General features: G+C 44.2%; 1 protein-coding gene across 4 annotated transcripts in view; it reads right to left on the reverse strand.

Moving 5' to 3' along the window:
• Positions 1-25,269, reverse strand: part of TMEM231 (transmembrane protein 231) — a 177,810-nt gene that overhangs the window by 91,741 nt on the left and 60,800 nt on the right. For all 4 annotated transcript variants that reach the window (XM_033941480.1, XM_033941481.1, XM_033941477.1 and 1 more), the window contains 2 exons: positions 17,914-18,042; positions 10,718-10,861 (listed from right to left, as the gene is read on the reverse strand). In XM_033941480.1, coding sequence (XP_033797371.1) covers positions 10,718-10,861; positions 17,914-18,042 — 273 coding nt within the window. The remainder of the gene's footprint in view (positions 1-10,717; positions 10,862-17,913; positions 18,043-25,269) is intronic.

Genomic DNA, 25,269 nt, shown 5'->3' on the forward strand with positions numbered 1-25,269 from the left:
TGCGAGCAGACGTGAGGGCAATAAGGAACACTACTTTCCAAGAGAGAGACTTTAAATGAGCCTTATCAATCATCTCAAAGGGAGGCTTCATTAACTGAGCAAGGACAACATGGAGGTCCCAAACCACCGGAGAAGGATGGATATTGAAAAGACCCTTCATGAACCGGGAAACCACAGGATGGACAGAGAGCAGTTTTCTGGCAATAGGTAGATGAAAAGCAGAAAGGGCACTGAGGTGGACTCGAATAGAAGTTGATTTGAGACCAGTCCTAGACAAGTGCAGCAGATAATCCAGCACCGAAGACAAGGAGGCAGACAGCAGCTCCAGTTGATGCGTAGCACACCAAGAACATAACAACATAAGAAATGGCTTCGCCGGATCAGACTCTAGGTCCATCCAGTCCGGCGACCCACACCCGCAGAGGCTAAGCTGAGAAACCTTGTTTACTCGTATCCCCCAATGTGATTTGCAAGAAGGTGTGCATCCAACTTGCTCTTGAATCCCAGAATGCTGGTCTCCATCATGACCTCCTCAGGGAGAGCGTTCCAAGCGTCCACCATTTGTTGTGCGAAACAGAACTTCCTAATATTTGTCCTGGGCCTGGTGCCCCTCAGTTTCAGTCCATGACCTCTTGTCCGAGTCACATTTGACAATGTGAATAACGATGTTTCTTGCTCTATTTTGTCAAATTCTTTTAGTATTTTAAAAGTCTCTATCATGTCTCCTCGCAGTCTTCTCTTCTCGAGGGTGAACAATCCCAGTTTTCCGAGGCGTTCTTTGAAGCTCAAATTCTCGATACCTTTTACTAGCTTCGTGGCTCACCTTTGCACCCTCTCCAGTAGGGTTATATCCTTCTTTAGGTAGGGAGACCAGTGTTGAACACAGTACTCCAAGTGTGGTCTGACCATTGCTCTGTAAAGCGGCATTATGATGTCCGCTGATCTACTTGTGATTCCCTTCTTTATCATGTCCAACATCCTATTTGCTTTCTTTGCTGCCGCTGCGCATTGAGCTGACGGCTTCAGGGTCCTGTCTATCAGTACCCCCAGGTCCCTTTCTTGTTTGGTCTTGCCCAGTGTCATACCTAACATTTTATATTCATGTTCCTTGTTTTTCTTACCCAGGTGCATCACTTTGCATTTTTCTATGTTAAACTTCATCTGCCACTTTTCTGCCCATTTCTCTAGCTGGTTCAAATCTCTCTGAAGTTCTTCTCTGTCCTTTTGTGTCCCAACTACCCGACATAGTTTTGTGTCGTCCGCAAACTTGATTAAATTACTTGTTGTTTCATCTTCTAGGTCGTTTATGAAGATATTGAACAAGATGGGCCCAAGAACCGATCCCTGGGGTACACCGCTCGTTACCTCTTCCCAGTCCGAGAACTTCCCATTTATGCCCACCCTCTGCAATCTGTTTTCTAACCATTTGCCTATCCATCTTAGTATATCTCCTTCTATTCCATGGCTTTGTAGTTTCTTCAGAAGCCTTGCGTGGGGAACCTTATCAAACGCTTTCTGGAAGTCCAAGTATATTATATCCACCGGTTCACCGCTATCAATTTGTTTGTTCACTTCCTCAAAAAATTGAAGTAAATTAGTCAAACATGACTTCCCTTTCCTAAAGCCGTGTTGGCTAGCTCTCATCAGGTCGTGATTTTCCAAGTGTTGCTCTATGCTATCCTTTATTAGTGCTTCGATCATCTTCCCAGGAACCGACGTAAGACTCACAGGTCTATAGTTGCCCGGTTTTCCTCTCAATCCCTTTTTGAAGATTGGGATGACATTCGCTATCATGTCCACTTGTGAGTGTAACACTGCCCAGTGGATTGTTTCCAAGAAGCCTCGAGAACATCCTGAACAGATTGTGAAAACTGGAACGAGACAATCATGTTGAGAGGAACCAAGCTGATAAGTGTAGAGACTGCAGGTTGAGATGAAGCAGAGAACCTTGACTGAGTAAGCAGAGAAGGAAAAACATGCAGAAGCAGAGGCTCCCTGGCACTGAGTTGCAGTAGAAGGGAGAACCATGGGTATCTGGGCCACCGAGGAGCTATCAGAATCATGGTGGCGTGGGTTGACCTCAACACGAGAGTCTTCAGAATCAGAGGGAATGGAGGAAACGCTTATAGAAAACAGGTTCGTCCAATCCAGAAGGAAAGCATACACCTTGAGTCGGTAAATCCCGGAGCAGAAACGAGGCAACATGTGGTGGAGGGGGGACGCAAACAGATTTATCTGCGGAGTCCCCCACCGAGCAAACACCTGAGGCAGAGTCGAGGAATCGAATGTTCATTCGCGAGGTTCCAGAAGGCGGCTCAATTTGTTTGCCAGACAGTTCTGCTGGCCCTGAATGTAGACCGCTCTGAGAAAGATGTGGTGATGTATCGCCCAATTCCAAATCTTTAGAGCCCCCTGGAAAAGAGACAGGGATCGCGTACCTCCCTGTTTGATGACATAATACAGGGCTACCTGGTTGTTCGTCCAAACCAGGACCACGTGGTTGCAAAGCAGATGATGAAAGGCTTTGAGAGCGTTGAAAATGGCTCGAAGCTCCAGAAGGTTGATGTGACAGTGACGATCCGTGCTGAACCAATGGCCTTGGATACGGAAACCGTCGAGGTGAGCCCCCCATGAGTACATGGAAGAGTCTGTCATAAGGACCTTCTGCAGAGGGGGGTTCGTGAAACAGAAAACCTCTGGAAAGATTGAAAAAGAGTATCCACCAGCAGAGAGACTGTCTTAACAAAGGAGTCACTGCAATGTATTGAGAGACAGGATCTCGATCCTGTCGCCACTGCGATGCTAGGGTCGACTGAGGAACTTGGAGGTGAAGTCTGGCAAAAAGAGTCACATAAACTGTGGAGGCCATGTGTCCCAGTAAGACCATCATGTACCTGGCTGAAACTGTCGACAAAATAGACACCCTCTGGCAAAGGCGAATGAGGGCATCCTGACGAGGTTGAGGCAGGAACAAGCGGAGTCGAAGCGTGTCCAGTACCGCTCTGATGAAGATTTCAAGTTTTTTTTTGACTTGATGAATCGCTTATTTACATTACTAAGCGATTTACAAATTTAAAAGGTATAAGCATATACCAGTTTAATCTTTAAATATAATGGGTTAAACAGACAGACTGACAGATACATAAGGTAAGAAGGGCAGAACTACAATTGTTTATAATATAATATAGGAGAGGACATAAATGGACAGAACAATAGGGAGGTAAAGTAAAAAATAGAGAAGGACTAAAATAAACTTTGAACATAACTAAAGATTAAAAGTATCTTTAAAAAGATGACACTTCAGATTGCTTTTGAAGCGATTTAAATCATTTTCTTCTCTTATATATTGAGGTAAAGTATTCCATATTTGTGGGGCCATTACTGAGAACATGTCATGACGACGAGTTCCAATTACTTTCAATGAGGGAACTGTTATAAGTTTTTGATTGGTAGATCTAAGAGAGCATGATGTATTATGAGGAATGAGTAGTTTGTTGATAAATTGAGAAGACAAAGTTTTAAAAACTAGAAGTAAGATTTTGAAAGTAATTCGGTGATTAACTGGAAGCCAGTGGGATTTGATCAGAAAGGGAGTAACATGATCGTATTTTTTTCCATTATAAATCAATTTAATGGCGGTATTTTGGACTATATGAAGACGCCTCTTTTTTTTTAGAGTAATATTTAATAATAAAGAGTTACAGTAGTCAAGTTTAGTGATAACTAGGGAATGAATTAGTATGTTGAGTGATTTTGGCTCAAGAAACTTAGAAATTGAGCGAATCATTCGTAGCCTATAAAAGCAAGATTTAACGGTGTTGCTTACATGTTCATGGTAGGAAAGCCTTTCATCAATAGTGAAGCCCAATATTTTCAAAGATTTTACTAACTTTAGATGGGTATTATCTAGGATGAATGGGGTAGTCAGACATGTCTTTTTTCCATATGAAAACTAAGGTTTTAGTTTTCTGAATGTTTAAAGCTAACATATTAGAATTGAGCCATTGCTTAATTTCCACCAATTTTCTATTAATCTCCATTATTTCTTCTTTATTTTCTGGATTTAGAGGGTGTAGAAGTTGAACATCATCAGCATATGTGAAAGTAGTAAAGCCAATAGATTGACATAAGCTTAGTAAAGGGGATAGGAAAATATTGAATAATAACGGGGACAGATTGGAACCTTGAGGAATACCATAATTAAGAGTGTAGGGTTTTGAAATTGTATCCTTGAAAGTAACTATAGATGAGCGATTAGAAAGAAAGGAATTAAACCAATCAAGTATTTGGCCGCAGACTCCTATGGATTTCAATCTTTCAAGAAGCAATACATGATCGATGGTATTGAATGCTGCTGATAAATCAAGAGAGAAAAGAATAACAGAGTTTGATGATCTAAATGATAAAGTATGTTTGTGGTCAGACCAATTAGCGAATACTCTGTAGAATGGTTTTTCCTGAATCCTGTTTGTTTGGGTATAAAACATTGGTTGTCTCAACAAAGTCTGATAGTTGTTCAAATACTAATCTTTCTGTTAGTTTAGCTAGAAATGGAATATTAGCTATAGGTCGATAATTTGAGGCATCTTCTGGACTAGCTTTGTAATCTTTTATTATTGGAAGGATCGAGGCCTTTTTCCATGCTGAAGGTAACAGACCAAGTTTTAAACTATTTAGAATAAGAGTGTGGATGAAAGTACCAAAAAACGAGAAAAATTTTTTTAGAATTAGTGGGGGAATGATCTCTGCTCAAAAGCCTTTTAAATTGACTCTTTGGAAAAGACGCTTCACATCATCCAAAGTAGGAAGATTAAATGTAGAACATTTAGCAAATGGTAGGTGGTAATCGTTTGGGGTGCAAGTAGATTCTTTAATTGTGGCAGGAACAACTGTTTTCCAAATATCACTAATCTTTTTGCAGAAGTTGTCAGCGAGATCGTGGGCTGTTAGGCTATTTGTTGTATTAACATCTAATCTGGAGAGATTGAGAAGGACACAACTGGAACTTGGGAAAGTTTACCTCGAAGCCCAGATTTGGAAGGAGTGCAATAGTCTGTTGGGCGCTGCAATAACCGCCTGACGAGACGACGCCTTGATGAGCCAGTCGTCGAGGTATGGAAACACCTGAAGACCCTGCATCCGCAGGGCTGCTGCCACCACAATGAGGCACTTCGTGAAGATCCTTGGGGATGAAGCAAGTCCGAAAGGGAGAACTTGGTACTGTAGGTGGAAACTGGGTCAGAAACTGGCTGAGGGTGGTGGTTAATGGAAGTCGCTCGAAGGAAGGAAAGGTAAGGAGTAGTGGAGTCCCTCAGGGTTCGGTGCGGGGGCCAATCCTGTTCAATATGTTTGTGAGTGACATTGCTGAAGGGTTAGAAGGAAAAGTGTGCCTTTTTGCAGATGATACCAAGATTTGCAACAGAGTAGACACCGAAGAGGGAGTGGAAAATATGAAAAAGGATCTGCAAAAGTTAGAGGAATGGTCTAATGCCTGGCAACTAAAATTCAATGCAAAGAAATGCAGAGTAATGCATTTGGGGATTAATAATAGGAAGGAACCGTATATGCTGGGAGGAGAGAAGCTGATATGCACAGATGGGGAGAGGGACCTTGGGGTGATAGTGTTCGAAGATCTAAAGGCGAAAAAACAGTGTGACAAGGCAGTGGCTGCTGCCAGAAGGATTCTGGGCTGTATAAAGAAAGGCGTAGTCAGTAGAAGGAAGAAGGTGTTGATGCCCCTGTACAGGTCATTGGTGAGGCCCCACTTGGAGTATTGTGTTCAGTTTTGGAGACCGTATCTGGCGAAGGACATAAGAAGACTTGAGGTGGTCCAGAGGAGGGCGACGAAAATGATAGGAGGCTTGCGCCAGAAGACGTATGAAGAGAGACTGGAAGCCCTGAATATGTAAGAACATAACATAAGAACATAAGCAGTGCCTCCGCCGGGTCAGACCATAGGTCCATCCTGCCCAGCAGTCTGCTCCCGCGGCGGCCCAAACAGGTTACGACCTGTCTGAATCACCAGAAGGGGCCCCCTTGCCACCTTGGTTTCCCATTGAGTCCTATCTTCCCATCGAAGTCCTAACCCTCCGGTCTTGCACATGCACGACCTGGTTGGGTTTCTATACCTGTGTTACATCCCAGCACCTCTCTCAGTATCCCACGATCCTTTTATCCCTCAGGAATCCATCCAATCCCTGTTTGAATCCCTGTACCGTACTCTGCCTGATCACTTCCTCCGGTAGCGCATTCCAGGTGTCCACGACCCTTTGGGTGAAAAAAAACTTCCTTGCATTTGTTTTGAACCTATCTCCCTTCAGTTTCTCCGAATGCCCCCTCGTACTTGTTGTCCCCTTCAGCCTGAAGAATCTGTCCCTATCCACCCTCTCTATGCCCCTCATGATCCTGAAGGTCTCTATCATATCTCCCCTGAGCCTCCTTTTTTCCAGAGAGAAGAGCCCCAGCCTATCCAACCTCTCGGCGTATGGGCAGTGTTCCAGCCCTCTTACCAGTTTCGTTGCTCTCCTTTGGACTCTCTCAAGTACTGCCATGTCCTTCTTGAGGTACGGCGACCAATATTATACCCTAGAGGAAAGGAGAGACAGGGGAGATATGATTCAGACGTTCAAATACTTGAAGGGTATTAACGTAGAACAAAATCTTTTCCAGAGAAAGGAAAATGGTAAAACCAGAGGACATAATTTGAGGTTGAGGGGTGGTAGATTCACGGGCAATGTTAGGAAATTCTACTTTACGGAGAGGATAGTGGATGCCTGAAATGCGCTCTCGAGAGAGGTGGTGGAGAGTAAGACTGTGACTGAGTTCAAAGAAGCGTGGGATGAACACAGAGGATTTAGAATCAGAAAATAATATTAAATATTGAACTAAGGCCAGTACTGGGCAGACTTGCACGGTCTGTGTCTATATATGGCCGTTTGGTGGAGGATGGGCTGGGGAGGGCTTCAATGGCTGGGAGGGTGTAGATGGGCTGGAATAAGTCTTAACAGAGATTTCGGCAGTTGGAACCCAAGCACAGTACCGGGTAAAGCTTTGGATTCTTGCCCAGAAATCGCTAAGAAGAAAAAATTTAAAAATTTAAATTGAATCAGGTTGGGCAGATTGGATGGACCATTCAGGTCTTTATCTGCCGTCATCTACTATGTTACTATGTTACTATGAAATCTCAGAAATCTGCGAGAGGCTGGATGAATCGGGATGTGAGCGTAAGCCTCTTTGAGATCCAGCAAGCATAACCAATCCCCCTCATCCGCCAGGGGGTATAACGTGGGAAGAGAGCGCATGTGAAACATTCCTTTGACAAGAAATTTGTTGAGTGCTCGTAGATCCAGAATGGCAGTAAAAACTCCGTGTTCCATTGGCACAAGGGTACCTCCTCTACAGCCCGGAGGCGAAGGAGAGCTCGAGCCTCCCGAAGAAAAAAGGGAAGTTGCGACCTGTTGGAAGGACACTCTCTTGGAGGCAGGTCGAGTGGTACTTCCAGGAATTCAAGTTTCAAGTTTATTAGGATTTTATATACCGCCTATCAAGCTTATCTAAGCGGTTTTACAATCAGGTACTCAAGCATTTTCCCTATCTGTCCCGGTGGGCTCACAATTTATCTAACGTACCCCACCCGAATAATGGTGAGAGCCCAGAGGTCCAAGGTAATCAGCTCCCACTGAGGACAAAGGGGACTGAGACGACCTCCTATGGGCAGGAGAGAAGGCTCGGGGCCTCAAAAAAATAACTCAAGATGGCGTAGAACGAGGCAGACAAGGACCTCCAGCACGAGACCCTAGCTGGACCTGGAACAGTCCCCGAAGAGCCTCAAAGCACGAGGAAAAAAAGGGGATCCGAATCCTGCCACGAACAGAGGTGCCCCGATGAAGAGGAGTACCATGAGGCAGAAACAGAGCGAGACTTCATAAAGGCCTTGAAACCGGGCAGCTAAAGCACAAGGCCTGGAGTGACCAGGTGAAGATGCAGTTGAGGACGAAGCACGATGCCGCAGAGACCAAGCAGGGGGCGCCTCGAGGACATGCTCCCACTGGCTTACAGGAAGCTGGGTCGAGGTTGAGACCCTGCCTGGGACAAAAAGTTCCCTCAAGAGCTTCGAAGGATGAGGAAGAGAGGGATCAGAATCCCGCCTCAAACAGAGATGCTTCGATGAAGAGTACCTCGAGGCAGAAGCAGAACGAGGCATTTTGACTGCCTCGAAGTTTAATAGCAAGAGTACACGGCCAGGATCGACTAGGCGAAGACTCAGTCGAGGACGAAGCACAAGGCCACAGAGACCAAGCAGGGTGTGCCTCAAAAACATGCACAGTCATGCAGGAAGCTGGTCGAGGCCGAGACCCATCCCAGCTCTGGAAGGTTCCCACAAGAGCCGTGAAGGACAAGGAAAAGAGGGATCCGAATCCTGCCTCAAACAGAGGTGCCTCGAAGGGGAGGAGTACCTCGAGGCTGAAGCAGATCGAGGCTTCCTAATGGCCTAAAAAACCCGACAGTTAGAGTACAAGGCTTGGATTGACGGGGCGAGGACTCAGTTGAGGCACGAGGCCTCAGTCAAGGCATGAGACCTCAGTCGAAGCACAAAGCCTCAGGTCCAGTCGAGGCACAAGGCGTCACAGACCAAGCAGGGTGCGCTTTGAAGACGTGCTCTGACTGGCTTGCAGGGAGCAAGGTCGAGGCTGGAGCAAGTTGAGCAAACACAGTGCTAAGCTCCTTGATCCTGTCCGGAAAGTTGGCACCATACTAATGAAACTGGTATTGAAGGTGCAGCAGTGCGCTCCATAGAGGGCAATCTTGAGGAAGAGTATTCCCTATTAATGGAGGCACGCTTCGAAGGTCTCGTAGAGGCTGGCACGACTGCACTCGTTGCCTGGATTGCCTGAGACTCAGCTGGAGGCAATTCTTAGGTAGCGTACCTGGGGAGAAAAAAGGAGACTTACCCAAGGACGGAACCTTACGAGGCACAGCAGATGAGACTCGAGGTCGAGATATGGGAAGATGAGGCCGCCACTGGGGGTCGAGGCCAAGGTCGTCTCTGAAGACTACTACAAGAATTTTGTTTCCGAAGAATAGCAGAGCAAGGGCAGAACTCAGGACAATGTTCGGGTCCTATGAAGTAAATGGCCCGGCCACACTACCTACACTTGTTGAACCCGGTAAGAGGCCGGGAGAGAAAAAGAAAATACAGCCACAGCCAAGCGAGGGCCAGCGGCAGGGCCTAAGCCCAAGCAAGGCCCGACAGATGAAAACAAGCAGGAAAAAATCAAATTTTTTAAAAAAATAAAAAGACGCGCTGCACAGCGACTTAAAGAAATAAAATAAAGCAAAGAAAGCCGAGGTGCGAGAAGGCAAGTAGGTAAAACAGCAGAGCTGTAGAATAGGGCTTCTTGGCTCCACAGAAAAACAAGAACTGAGGCCACGCTGAGGAGACGCACGCCCTGACTCGAGTGGGAAGGCACACGCACGGTGTAGTATTCGCAAGTTTGAAGATCTTCAAGCAAGTTTGCTTGCGAGGCTGTCCACTACGGGGCTCTGTGGATGACGTCACCCACATGTAGAGAATATGCTGCCTGTTTGTCCTGGGATAACGCTCATATCAGGGTGCCAGGGAAAGGTGGCAGACTGCGAGCAACACCATAAAGCCAGGAGTAAGAAGTGGATGGAGCCAGCTGAGTGACTAAGTTCAATTCCTGCAAAGGCTCAGAAATAAGGTCCAACAGAGCCACAAACTTAAAAAAGCACAGGACAGTAGGATCATCTCTAGGATCCAAGACCCCAGAGGGATCTGCAGATCCAGCATACAGCTCCTGATCTCCCTCTCCGGGAAGCGCTGTACCTGCAAATAAGGGATCAGTAAGAGAAACATCTGCATGAGGGTCCCCCCAGATCAGGGTTAGGCAGCATGAAAGTAGCAGCAGGCTGAGGCAAGGACATGCCCTAAGTCACAATGCCACTAAGAGATGCCGTGTAGGCGGCTTGGGACTGCTCAGTAGGAGAACACCTGTTCTGAAACTCAGACCACAAAAATTTCATAAATTTAGAAAAGGTGTCCTGCTCCTGGGGCATAGAGTTACCCTTAGATGACTTAAATTTGCGTTTCTTAAGCTGCGGGGAACAAACACTCCTTCAGGCACGCGTTCAGAAGGAAAGAACTGTAGATAGAGCTAAAGAACACAGTGAAGTACAGCAGAGGCAGAGTGAAAAATCCGGAGTGGATTCCTTATGCAGCATGCGGCTATGGAGATTTAACCCATCTATCTAGAACAAACATGGGCAACTCCAGTCCTCGAGGGCCGGAATCCAATTGGGTTTTCAGGATTTCCACAATGAATATGCATTGAAAGTAGTGCATGCAAATACATCTCATGCATATTCATTGGGGAAATCCTGAAAACCCGATTGGATTCCGTCCCTCGAGGACCGGAGTTGCCCATATCTGGTCTAGAATGTCTCACCTATTGCACTGGAAAATGACTTATGCAACAGCCTCAGGAATGTTTTTTTCCATCTTCTATTGATGTCTTTAGCCCTGTAGGCCACCATGGACAGCAGTTTTTATACAAAAGCACTGCAACTAGCATGTCAGTGTGGCATGAGATGAAAAAGGTTGAAAATCACTGGCCTAGAGATTCAAATACAGCAAAGCTCACCAAACACTACTGCCCATGTGTTAATCATGTAAATTAGACTAGAAAACCTCTCTTACGTTGTATCTTGTGTCCAATCCACGGTGATTCAAAGGCTGCCTCTGTTGCAATTTTAAATCTGCATTCACATACAACTTTGACCCTGGAACTGGAGAAGAGTACTGAAGGAAACCCATGCTCTGCATCACAAACGTTGACATTTTCTGAAATTCAAAACAAGCTTAGATAAACACCTAGAAAGATTAATTTTCTTCTACACACACTGATTATCATTAAAACTTTCTTCACTAACCATAGTAACTTCTAAGAGGATAATAATTGAAGCCCTTTCTGTTGGTACAATAGCATTCCTACTTTAAACAAAAGTAAAGCTGGCTAAGCAGTGCTTCTCAATCCAGTTACTCAGCTTTTCACGATATCCATAATGAATTTGCATGAGATAGATATACATGCAGTACCACCTTGGTATGAAAATCCGTCTCATGCATTTTCATAATGGATATCCTAAAAACCTAAATGGCTGGGTATGCCCCGAGGACTGGATTGAGAAGCATTGCTCTAAAGAATGCCAACCCAGCAATCAACATTACTTCACCAAAATAAACAAGTTAAAGAGTGGGGTGGAGACTACACAGCTGCTTGGGAATGGGGATGCGGGGATCACGCAGATATGGAAAAAGTTACTTTAGGAACTTAAAATCTCTGGTGACTCCAGAGGCTTGGAATGTACAGAGAGAGGCAACTGGAGCACCAAATTGAAGTTTAGAACACTTATTGGTTGAATAGTGAATACTATCCTCAAAAAAAACATAGTAAGCTATTGGTGTTCGGAGAAAACAGAGGGAGCTGAACAAGTAAATAGTGTTATCTCCTAAGGGAATAGGTAGGGATGAAGGAGCTTAATTGTAAAGATGAAATGGATCTTAGTGGGCACTGTGGGTATGAGTTAAATTCCATGGAAATCAAGCAGAAAAATTAACATCCATGGAAGTGAGCCTTGAAGATGTACGCAGGCAAATAGAAAAATTAAAAACTGACAAATCCCCAGGTCCGGACGGAATCCATCCAAGGGTTCTGAAGGAATTAAAGGAGGAGATGGCGGAACTACTGCAGCAAATTTGCAATCTATCCCTGAAAACAGGCATGATCCCGGAGGACTGGAAGATAGCTGACATTACACCCATCTTTAAAAAGGGATCAAGAGGTGACCCAGGAAACTACAGACCGGTGAGTCTGACTTCGGTTCCGGGGAAAATGGCGGAAACACTGATAAAAGAAACCATCGATGAACATTTTGAAAGAAACGAACTTCTGATAACCAGCCAACATGGTTTCTGCAAGGGAAGATCATGCCTAACGAACTTATTGCACTTCTTCGAAGGAATTAACAAACGGATGGACAAAGGAGACCCCATAGGCATCATATATCTAGATTTTGAAAAAGCCTTTGACAAGGTGCCCCATGAACGCCTACTCCGGAAACTGAAGAACCATGGGGTGGAAGGAGATGTACATAGATGGATCAGAAACTGGTTGGTGTGTAGGAAACAGAGGGTAGGAGAGAAGGGCCACTACTCGGACTGGAGGAGGGTCACGAGTGGGGTCCCACAGGGCTCAGTGCTCAGGCCGCTGTTATTTAATATATTCATAAATGATCTAGAAACAGGGACGAAGTGTGAAATAATAAAATTTGCAGACGACACCAAACTATTTAGTGGAGCTCGGACTAAAGAGGACTGCGAAGAATTGCAAAGGGACTTGAACAAACTAGGGGAATGGGAGACGAGATGGCAGATGAAGTTCAACGTTGAGAAAAGCACAGTTACTTACCGTAACAGGTGTTATCCAGGGACAGCAGGCAGATATTCTTGACTGATGGGTGACGGCACCGATGGAGCCCCGGTACGGACAATTTTAGAGTGATTGCACTCTAAGAACTTAGAAAGTTCTAGCTAGGCCGCACTGCGCGTGCGCGAGTGCCTTCCCGCCCGACGAAGGTGCGCAGTCCCCAGTTAGTATAAGTCAGCTAAGAAGCCAACCCAGGGAGGTGGGAGGGACGCAAGAATATCTGCCTGCTGTCCCTGGATAACACCTGTTACGGTAAGTAACTGTGCTTTATCCCAGGACAAGCAGGCAGCATATTCTTGACTGATGGGTGACCTCCAAGCTAACAAAAAGAGGGATGGAGGGAAGGTTGGCCATTAGGAAAACAAATTTTGTAAAACGGATTGGCCGAAGTGTCCATCCCGTCTGGAGAATGCATCCAGACAATAGTGAGATGTAAAAGTATGAACTGAGGACCAAGTAGCAGCCTTGCAGATTTCCTCAATGGAAGTGGAACGAAGGAAAGCTACAGACGCTGCCATAGCTCTAACCTTGTGGCCCGTGACAGAACCTTCCAGTGTCAGGCCCGACTGAGCATAACAGAATGAAATGCAAGCAGCAAGCCAATTGGATAGGGTGCGTTTAGATACAGGATGACCCAACTTGTTAGGATCAAAGGACAAAAACAGTTGAGGAGATGATCTGTGAGGTTTGGTGCGTTCAAGGTAGTAAGCCAAAGCACATTTACAGTCCAAGGTATGCAAAGCCTGTTCACCTGGATGAGAATGAGGCTTTGGAAAAAATACAGGTAGGACAATGGACTGATTAAGATGAAAGTCAGACACAACCTTAGGGAGAAACTTTGGATGTGTACAGAGGACCACCTTATCGTGGTGAAAAACAGTGAAAGGTGGATCGGCCACTAGTGCATGCAGCTCACTGACCCTCCTGGCAGAAGTGAGAGCTATAAGGAAGACCACTTTCCAAGTAAGAAATTTGAAATGCGCTGTGGCCAAAGGTTCAAAAGGAGGCTTCATTAAAGCAGAAAGAACCACATTGAGATCCCAGACTACAGGAGGAGGCTTGAGAGGTGGTTTCACATTGAAAAGGCCCCTCATGAACTTAGAAACCAAAGGATGAGCCGAGAGGGGTTTTCCATGAATTGGCTCATGAAAGGCAGCAATGGCACTAAGATGAACTCTGATGGAAGTAAATTTGAGACCAGAGTCAGAGAAGGAAAGAAGATAGTCCAACACCAGTCCCACCGCTAGAGACATGGGATTATGGTGATGTAAGAGGCACCAGGAAGAAAACCGAGACCACTTCTGTTGATAACACTGAAGAGTGGCCGGTTTCCTGGAAGCATCAATGATAGAACGGACAGGCTGAGAAAGGAGTGAGTGAGCCAAAGTCAGCCCAAGAGATACCAAGCTGTCAGGTGCAGAGACTGTAAGTTGGGATGCAGTAGTGTCTGCTGATGCTGAGTAAGCAGAGAAGGAAACAGTGGAAGAAGTATGGGTTCCCTGGAACTGAGTTGAAGTAGAAGGGAGAACCAACGTTGCCTGGGCCACCGTGGAGCGATGAGAATCATGGTGGCTTGTTCCCTCCTGAGCTTGAACAATGTCCGCAGCATGAGCGGTAGAGGAGGAAATGCATATAGGAAGAGATTGGTCCAATCCAGGAGAAATGCATCGGGTGCCAGACGGTGAGGAGAGTAGAGTCTGGAGCAAAACAGGGGCAGCTGATGATTGTGAGGAGCTGCAAAAAGGTCCACTTGAGGAGTGCCCCATTGAGCGAAAATGGACTGGAGAGTCAAGGGGTCGAGAGTCCATTCGTGAGGTTGGAGAATTCTGCTGAGATTGTCTGCTAAGGAATTCTGCTCCCCTTGAATGTAGACAGCCTTCAGGAATAAATGATGAGCTGTTGCCCAAGACCAAATCCGTTGGGCTTCCTGACACAACAGGCGAGAGCCCGTCCCTCCCTGTTTGTTGATATAGTACATTGCAACTTGATTGTCTGTGCAAATGAGTAGTACTTGAGGAAAGAGAAGTTGTTGAAATGCCTTGAGGGCATAAAACATCGCTCGTAGTTCCAGGAAATTGATGTAGTGTTTCTTTTCCTGGGCAGTCCAAAACCCCTGAGTTTGGAATTCGTTCAAGTGAGCTCCCCAGGCATAAGGGGATGCATCCGTGGTGATCACGAAGTGATGAGGAGGTAGATGGAACAGTAGACCTCTGGATAGATTTGAAGATGTCAACCACCAAAGAAGCGACAGTTGAAGAGACGAGGTCACAGATATGTGTTGTGAGCAAGGATCCGTCGCTTGAGACCACTGAGTCGCTAGGGTCCATTGAGGAGTACACAGGTGGAGACGTGCGAAGGGGGTGACATGTACTGTGGAAGCCATGTGCCCCAAGAGCACCATCATGTGATTGGCAGAGATGGTCATCTGTTGAAACACCTGCCGACAGAGATGAAGGATGGTCTGAAGGCGGTCGGATGGAAGAAACGCCCTCATCAGAACAGTGTCCAGAATGGCTCCAATGAATTGAAGTCGCTGGGTTGGAATGAGGTGCGACTTGGGTAGATTGATTTCGAAACTCAACAGTCGAAGGAAATGAATGGTCTGGTTGGTGGCAAGCAGAACCGCCTGAGGAGAATGAGCCTTGATCAGCCAGTCGTCCAAGTAAGGGAAGACTTGAAAATTGTGAGAGTGGAGATAGGCCGCTACCACAATCAGACACTTGGTGAATACCCTGGGAGAGGAGGCCAGACCGAAGGGTAGCACCTTGTACTGATAATGATTTTGATTGATGAGAAAGCGCAGATATTGCCTGGACGTCAGATGGATAGGAATATGTGTGTAAGCCTCTTTTAGATCGAGGGAGCATAGCCAGTCGCCCTGAGTGAGAAGAGGGTAGAGGGTGGCCAGAGAGAGCATTTTGAACTTCTCCTTGACCAAACATTTGTTGAGATCTCTGAGATCTAAGATTGGTCTGAGGTCTCCGGTCTTTTTGGGAACTAGAAAGTACCGGGAGTAAAATCCCTGACCTCGCTGATCTTGAGGAATTTCTTCGATGGCATTGAGAAGAAGGAGGGATTGAACCTCTTGAGCGAGAAGGAGGGACTGAGACTTGTTGGAAGCAGACTCTTTTGGCAGGCCTAACGGCGGAGGAGTCTGAAAATTGAGGGAGTAGTCGTGGGCTATGATAGAGAGCACCTACTGGTCGGTGGTGATTACTTCCCGTCGAGTCAGAAAAATGTTTAGTCGACCTCCTATGGGCTGTGGAAGAGGACATGAGGGAGGAAGACTGGCAATGCCCTGGAGAAGCGAGTCAAAAGGGCTGAGTCGGTTTAGGCTGAGGAACAGGCTTTATGGCAGGCAGCTGTTGTTGGCGAGCCTGTTGTTATTGCTGCCGTTGCCTCTGAGGCTGAGGAGGATGAGGCTGAATTGGCCGAGCAGAAAAACGCCTCTGATACGACGTCTGCTGCCTAAAAGGACGAGGAGGAGGGGGTTTCTTTTTGTTTTTCAATAAAGTATCCCACCTCGTCTCATGGGCAGAAAGCTTCTGAGTGGTGGTATCCAGAGATTCACCAAACAGCTCATCACCCAGGCAGGGAGCATTGGCAAGGCAGTCCTGGTGGTTCACATCAAGGTCTGAGACACGAAGCCATGCCAATCGTCTCATCGCTACAGACATAGCAGTAGCTCGGGATGTCAGTTCAAAAGTGTCATAGATGGAACGGACCATAAACTTCCTGAGCTGCAAGAGACTGGCAGTGCATTGTTGAAAAGCAGAAAGCTTGCGGTCAGGAATATACTTTTGAAAAGTGGCACGCATAGTTACCTGAACGGTTGGCCAATATAGCATTTTGGTAAAGTTGTTTACCAAATTTGTCCATGGCCTTGCCCTCTCTGCCAGGAGGGACAGAGGCATACACACTAGAGCCTGCAGATTTTTTGAGGGTTGACTCCACCAGCAAAGATTCATGTGGAAGCTGAGGTTTGTCAAACCCTGGAATAGGAATAACTTTATAAAGCGATTCCAATTTTTTGAAGATTGGCGTAACATTCGCCACCTTCTAGTCTTCCGGAATCTTTCCCGATTTGATCGACGGGTTGGCTATTAGTTGAAGTAGTTCAGTTATTGTCCCTTTCAGTTCCTTAATGACCCTAGGATGGATGCCATCCGGTCCCGGGGATTTGTCGCTCTTAAGCTTATCAATCTGCCTGCATACTTCTTCTAGACTGACCGTCATCCTTGTCAGTTTCTCGTCTTCAGCTCCAGCATATAGTCTGTTGGGTTCCGGTATGTTGTGTATATCCTCTTTGGTAAATACAGACACAAAAAATGTGTTCAGTTTATCAGCGATGGCTTTGTCCTCCTTTAGCACTCCGTTTATTCCATCATCATCCAACGGTCCCACAGCTTCCTTTACGGGTCATTTCCCCTTAATATATCAAAAGAATGGCTTGAAGTTTTTTGCCTCCTTGGCTATTTTTTCCTCGTACCACAACACAAACACTGAAATCACATGAAATAAAACACAAGCAAAAATACAAGCTCCTTCAGCCTGGCTTGTAGGAAGGAAAACCGATTTCTAGAGGGCCAGTGCTGAGGTAAGAGGGGATGGGATTTAAGTCTCTGAAATTTGAGGCTTCCTACAAAGTCCTGGCAGGTAGACAGAAATAACCCATTGGTCCCGGAATAAAGTGGGATTGTACAAGAAATTGTGAATAAATAAAAATAAACAGTATAGGGATAACTATCCTAAGATGTCCAGATCCTGGCACTGAATACCACTAACTGGATAATATAAATTTCTGTCCTCACTTCATCTCCATATCAGCCAGGCATTATCTGGATAGTATGAGGGTGGTCTGCAAATAATTATCAAAATAATGTTCCAGTCAGTGCTACTTACCCAGGCAACAGGTGTTGCTACTCGGATAAGTAGTTTTCTACTCGTAATGCAATTTGAGTATTTTTCTTTTTGCCACACAGTTCCTTCCTGCTCTTTTAGAGACTTTCAGTTCAATTATAACTAGCCATAACTAGCCATGAGCCTTCATCTGTAATATTCCTTGGGCTAACTCTGGAATGCAGTACCAATGCATGCCAATATTGCCAATATAAATCACTTCCTTCCTCATAAAGACAGTAAATGTTTCTGCATTATATGTCCACACCACATCTCGGTAGAGAACCCAAGAAAAGCATTAGCTGCTGAGCCACTAGACTGGCTCCCAACAAAGATAATCCTGCTGTAGAATTAGAGGTGCTTAAATATCCCCACAAAAACAAGTTATATAGGCTCAGGATTTTTTTCTATTATTTTTCATACTAAGCTTTCTACAGTGCTTTAGCTAAAAGTTTAACACAAATACACTAATAACAATAAGTTATAAAGTTTTGCTGAGGATACGCACATGTAGCTGGTATGAAAAGGTCAGAATAAGCTGCACACTCAGTACTTGCTCTGTGGGTTGCAAAGGAAGCTCTAATTTAAAATGTAAAATATCCATTTTTCCATCCTGATTCTTGTCTTCTTCTCTAGCCTAATGGATATAAGAAGCACATGAAAAACGGTGTTATGGTTACTGTAAGCATAACTATAACTCAGCTCAACTGAAAGTTACTGGAACAGATTGGATAACCAACTTCCAAGTAATATTTTGAAGGACATTTAAATGAATGTAGTAAAATGCATATTACTAAAAATGAGGTACAATACAAGGCTAAAACCAGTGATTCGAGATTACATATGCATTTAACTTCTTCCTTTTTTTGTTACATTTTGAAAATAAATTTTCAAATAACAAATTAAAGAAAACTCACTATTATAACAACAAAGAGTAGCAAAAATCAATTATACCAAAAGAGGATACCAGTAAATTCAGCCCATGTCAAGAGGAGTAATAGGGTACAACACGAAGAAAACACCCACAACTACAGCCATAATCCTGGTCCCCACCATCAATCACCTCTGGCTCTTACTGAAGAAGATCAAGCCTCATCCTTCCCAGGATGCCTCTTTAATAAAATTTTTGAGCTCTAATGCATCCAAGAAAATCATGGGGTCAATATTCAGCTGGCAGCATTTTGCTGTCTGCCACCACCATTATGCCTAAAAATTCAATACCAGGCCATGCCTGGGCTTCAGCATTTGCAGAGCAGACTAATACATAGCTGGTTAAGTACGATTTTCAGCACTTAACCAGCTATGGGGCATAGCATAAAAATAGAACTGACATTTCTGTAGTCCTATATATGCAGTGACCTTGAATATTGGCACTTAACCAGCCAAGTTTAATAGTTTAATACATTTATTATACCACCCTTCACAATAATATCAGTGGTGTACAAAAAAAATTTAAACATTCAATAAAATACCTTTATCACAAAAAAATAAGAGAGAATGGCTATTACCATTTTTAGTGCCTTCCTACTGTCTTCTCAAAAAGATAGGTTTTTAACTTCTTTATGAAGTAGTTTAATGATTGCTCTTCCCATAATTCTACCGGCAACTTCCACTAAAATGCCCATTCTCTGGTCACCACTAACCTAGCAGCACTGGTGAGGGGCAATGAAAGGAGATGAGTTCCTAGACCTCAGCAACCTAACTGGACAGTAGGCTTTTAGGGATTTCTCTAAATAAGAAGGCTGCCCCCAAAACACCCTCAAAATAGCCGCTTTCTAGATAGTGCTGCTAAAAATGCTTGGTTAGCGCCTAACTGCTTAAGTGCCACTAAAACTGGACCAGTTAGCTCTGAAAAGTGATTTAGTCAGCTAGAAGCCATATCTTTCAGTTAAATTGCTTTAAAAATCAACTTGAAACTTTTTATTTTGAAGGGAAATAAAACATTTACATAGGAAACATAAAAAAAGGATTTCCTACATACCTGAGTACTGCATGCAGAGTTTAATTTGCAGACAACGGGGAAGTGGAACTGTGAAGACAGGGGAGGGGTGGAATTGGGGTAGAAGCAACAAGAAGAAGGTCCGGATTATGGAGCAGAGTGACTGTTCTTGGCTTTATTCTGGGCACAGTTTTTCCCTTCCTCTTCCCTGCAGGCTGTAGAAACATGACGGCAGATAAAGGCCAAATGGCCCATCTAGTCTGCCTATCCACAGTAACCATGATCTCTTTTTCTCTCTGAGAGATCCCACATGCCTATCCCAGGACCTCTTGAATTCAGATATAGGGCTCCTTTTACGAAGGTGCACTAGTGTTTTTAGAGCACGCACTGGATTACATAGAAACATAGAAATAGACGGCAGATAAGGGCCACGGCCCATCCAGTCTGCCCAAAAACTAGCCAAAAAACTACCACCTGCTCAAGAGGAGGTGGTAGCAGCTAGCACAAGCGCTATTCCGCGTGTTTAAGGCCCTAATGCGCCTTCTTAAAAGGAGCCCATAGTCTGTTTCCTTCATGCTTCTCTAGCTCTGCAGACTGTCAAGAAGTGGTGGAACTGTGTTTCAGGCATTTGCCCCAGTAATTAAGCCCTGACTGCATGAAACATCCAGAAATATGTGACCATCTATAGGAAAAGATAACTAAAAGTAGCAGATTCAAAATATTGAGAATGACTACAAAAGTTACATATTTTAACTCCTGTCACTTTTTTATCTTAGTCACATAAAAGGATAGGGTTTAGACTATTGTATTACAAATTGTATGCTCTAAGAGAATTCATGAAAACATCATTTATGGTGACTTTAGTCACATATTTATACTTTTTGACTTCAGTATAACAAATCTTTCCTCACATTTATTGAATTTAAGAGATAGGCTGATATTAAACAAGGCTTTAGGTACACAGGAACATGGGGCAATACATGGAAAAACAAGAGAGACTGTATTGTAATGATGGGCTGCACCTTACCATGGCAGGAAAAAGAATCCTAGCTGAGAAATTCAGGCACTATGGGGCTCATAATCGAAATGGAAATACGTCTAAAAACTGGCCTAAATCGGCATTTACATGATCAGTGAGACAAGTCGTCCAAGTGCCAATAATCGAACCGGGTTTTAGACGTATCTAAAAATGACTTAGGCCTTCATAGTGCTACAGTATGCCCAAAAATAAAAGGGGTGTTTTAGGAAGAGTGGTGAGGGCGAGATTTGGGCAGGCCATGGGCTGTCCTAGACTTAGTCGTACTGCATGTATAACCGAAAGTTTACAACAGTGCTAGACGGAACTTGGACATTGTGACTTAGGCCATCTAAAACCAGGTCTAAGTCACAAGAAGGTATCCAAAGTGACAAGATAACCACTGTAGGAACAAAGTACAGACCCCTACACACTCCCCCAGTGATCACTGACCCCCCCCCCCCCCCACTACCATAAAAATTGTAATAACAACTTTACACATTTGCCTCCAGAACATCAGCAACTGGCAGCCTGGCATAGAAAAGCCTAGTAGAGCTGCACAGAGGTGGCTTAAGTGGTCTGGGGGGGTGGGGTAGTGAACCATGGAGAGGAGGACCCAGGCCCATAAGCCACTCTAACCACTGCATGCATGGTGAAACATGTGCACCCCCCAAACCCTTATGTACTGCAATATAAGTGGCACCTGCAGCCATAAGGGCTATTGGGGTAATAGACAGATGGGTCTAGTCAGTTCTGGGGGGTGTTTTGGGGGGGGCTCACCATGACCTATAGAGTTGTTGTGGTGAGATGTGTATGTGCCACCCTTTTTGTGAAGTTCACAGAAGTGCCCTGTAAGGTACCCCACTACTCTGGTGCAATGTTTGGGTGTCCATCACTTTGCTGACCCCGCCCACGTCCAATAGGTCTTTTTCTAGGCATTTTTGACTTGGATGAATTTTTGGACGAAAATGGGGTATAAAGATGGATGACTTAGCGGTCTGGACGATCAGACGGCTGGACATATACTTAGACAATTTTCAAGAAAAAAATATGTTGGACGTAGTTTTCAAAAATGGACCTTTTCCCATGTCCGACTTTGGCTGACTAGCAACTTAAGCCCAAAACGGACTTAGACGTATCTTTTGATTATGCCCCTCCACGTTACTGTATGGGCATTTAATTTTTGAAAGGGTGATTATGATAAAATTAGGAAAATGGTTAAAAAGAAGTTAAAAGGATCGGTTGCAAAGGTTAAGACTGTAATCCAGGCGTGGAAAAAGAGATGGCTGACAAGTTAAATGAGTTCTTCACGTCAGTCTTCACGAGAGAGTACACATCCAACATTCCGGAGCCAGAAGAGATCGTAAATGGTGATCAGGAAGATAAGCTGGCCCAACTAGAGGTAAGCCAAGAGGATGTCCTCAGGCAGATAGACAGGCTAAAGAGTGACAAATCACCAGGTCCAGACGGCTTTCACCCAAGGGTACTCAAGGAACTGAGGAACGAAATAGCAGAGCCACTTTGACAAATATGCAACCTATCCTTAAAAACTGGAGAGATCCCAGAGGACTGGAAAATAGCAAATGTCACGCCAATCTTCAAGAAGGGTTCGAGGGGCGACCCGGGAAACTACAGGCCGGTGAGCTTGACCTCGGTCCCGGGAAAGATGATGGAAGCGCTGATCAAGGACAGCATCTGTGAACACATCGAAGCCAATGGACAGCTTAAATCATGTCAGCATGGCTTCTGCAAGGGTAGGTCATGCCTCACTAACCTATTACACTTCTTTGAAGGGGTGAACAGACAGGTGGATAAAGGGGAATCCATAGATATTGTCAGCCTAGAGGCCTCTGGGAGATTATATCAATCTGACCCTGGCATGGGAAGGCAGATAGACCCTTAGTGCAGGGAAACTGTTTTAAGTAGCCCTGATTGATATATTTTAAGTTTCAAGTAGCCCTGATTGAATCATGGCTAGCTAAAAGGTGTTAATGTCTGATTAAGAGGGTGCTTAGGACAAGGGTCCACAGATCAAGCCAGAGACTTAATCCCATCAGGTTTCTCACCCTCCTTTGTTAATTAAATTAACCATTGTTTCAAACAGTTTACAAATTCTAAACAGAAAGATACTGGGGCATACAGGTTTCTATATTGAGCCAAGGTATAAAAGCCTGCTCTCTGCAACACACAGCTCTCTCTCTTTTTCTATGGAACTATCAGGAGCACTCTGGTTCTGTCTTGGCTCTCCCTCTCTCTGTCTATCCTGCCCTTTATCTATGAAACACGAAGCTTCCTAGAACTGCAACCTTCTATGTCCCTCTCTACCTCTGACCTCTGTAAGGCAGTGAGATTGCTTGCTCTCTGCTTAAGTGTAATGCTCTCTGCTTAATTGTAATGCTTATAAATATTACTTTTCTGTAAGACTATTTCTATAATATATTCTTTATATAATCACCCCTGGCTGTGCTTCTTATTTGATTCTATCCCTAATGAAACTTCTGTGAAGGAACTGAACCTGGGACCTGGCGTTTGTCAGTACGCCTTTCACTTAACCCCTACCACTTAATATTGTGGGGGCCACTTTCAAACTGACATTTTGGGGGCTCTGTCTCGGTCCTTCCTGATGATTTCATCTGGGTAAGTAGAATTTAAGTTTTTTTTTTATGCACTGTGCAATAGGATTACAGAGTGAGATAGAAATCAAAAGTCCTTGGAAAACCCTTAGATTGATTGTACGTTAGACTGGATGACACACTGTTGAAAAGTTCCAGTAATATTGTGGGGTTTTATACTTGGTGAGATTTTATTTCAATTTTTGATTGATAGACAGAGTGAGATAGAAATCAAAAGTCCTTTTGGAACCCTTAAATTGTTTTAGACTGGATGACACAATTGTGAAAAGTTTCAGTAATATTTTGGGTTTTATATTTGGTGAGATTTTACTATCAAAAGTCTTTGTAGTTTACCTGTGCCAGTTTGCATTGTATGATTTGATATGCTTGCTAGGGTGTTGCATGTATGAGCTGCTCTGAAGAAAAGCAGGGTTCAAAGTGAAAACAGTCACTCAATTAAGACACGCCACATCTGTACTAACTTTAAATTTTTTTTTTTTTACCTTGTGCTTTTAATTCTATTTCTTGTCAGTCTCTGCCCTGGTGAAAGGCCCAGTACACACTGGACTGGAACTGGCAGCTGACACCTCTGCTCTTCTATATTTTATCCTGCTAAACTTCTGCCTGTAAATTTCAGGTAGTAACCAGTGTGGGCAAGTGTGGGCATAAGTGTATTATTTATGCCAATGACTCTTGCCTAACACGCTTTACCTCGATTTTCTACCTATTAACTAAAGTCTCCCTCCTTCATAAGTGGGAGCATTTCAATCTCAAAGGCTACACACAGACAGGGACATTTAGAAGCCCATTCTCTCTCATGAAATATATGAGCAAGGCCCACGAACCAAGGCAGACTTCTGCAGCCTCAAATATGAACCCTTTTGATTTTCAAGAACTCACAGATATTGTACACAAATATTTTGACAAGAAAGGGGGTCCATATGAGGGTAATTTTCCAGAAAACACATGGCACGATATTCAGAAACAAATGGTTTCTCATTCTCAGGAGTTTAGAAAGAAAACAGATAAACGCAAATGCCTTTTCATTCAGGGCTTATGTAGAGGACTTATTAGCCTAAGACAAGATAATACTGACTTGAACACTCAGTGCCATCAGCTGTCCAAAGACTTAGATGAGGCACAAATTAATATATCCATGCTAAGAACCCAAATTGTTCAGGCCACAAATACCTTTTTAACTGTAAATGAACAATTAGAAGAGGCCAAGGCAGAATTAAAGTATTTAAAGTCAAAATGTGCCTCACCGGGACAGGTTAATGCTGTCTCCTCACAGATTCTGCCGTCTGCACCAGTGCAACATTCACCCTATCATTCACCCTATAATCCATGTAGTCAGTTTATTGAAAAACAAAACACTGTTTTTGTAGCAGGCCAGCGAAAAGGTAAACTAGCTACAGATGTAGAACAGGAAGAAGACCCGACAAACGAAAGTGAGGAAAATTCATTACCAGGCCAGAGCAATACCAATAGTACCCCTATAAGTGACACAGCTCCAGTAACTGTAGTGCTGCAGGGACATATGAAAGATAGTGACATTGAAAGAATAGTGGAGAAAGTGGGCCCTATGCCTTTTAACATAAATGAATGGTGCAAATGGGCTACTGACATACTGATTCACTGGGGTCTAGGGAAATACAAAAGGAACAATGCAGATTTTGATAAGCTTATGCACCTAGCCTTGGGTCCACATTATTATAAATTTGGATCTCTTGTTCATCCATACCAATTTGTAAAGATGGGCATCGAACAACTATTTCGCTGCACCTCTTTGCAAGTACTTAGAACTCTTTCACCCCTGCCAAGTGATACACCAGAGCAGTTTGCATATAGAGTGTGGGTAATCAACGCGGTACTTAACGAACATGAACATTGGCCCATTTCCTCAGATTATGGCCAGAAAGAACATAAAGAATTCCTATTAGAATTATTATCTCCCGAGATTACTAAACACCTTCTGTTGTTCTCGGAGGACCCTAAAACTACGCCTTTTGACACTTTACTGCTCAGGATTGGGTCTGTGTGGAAGACCCAGCCAGCTCAAATTATTTCAGTCTCAGAAGCTAGAAGGTGGCGTGCTGAGGGAGCACCCCAATACAAGAAAACACCACACACAGGAAATAGAGGGCATGTCAGAGGTAGTTACAGAAATGCCTCTACTTACATTCCTTTCCATGAACTCAGAGCACAGACAGAAGCATTAGAAAAAGAGAAAATGAAATGGGAACAGGATCGTCACACAATGCAGATAGAATTGGACAGGGTAAAAAGTGATTTGAC

Source organism: Geotrypetes seraphini, chromosome 4 (assembly GCF_902459505.1).
Source record: "Geotrypetes seraphini chromosome 4, aGeoSer1.1, whole genome shotgun sequence".
Taxonomy (NCBI): domain Eukaryota; kingdom Metazoa; phylum Chordata; class Amphibia; order Gymnophiona; family Dermophiidae; genus Geotrypetes; species Geotrypetes seraphini.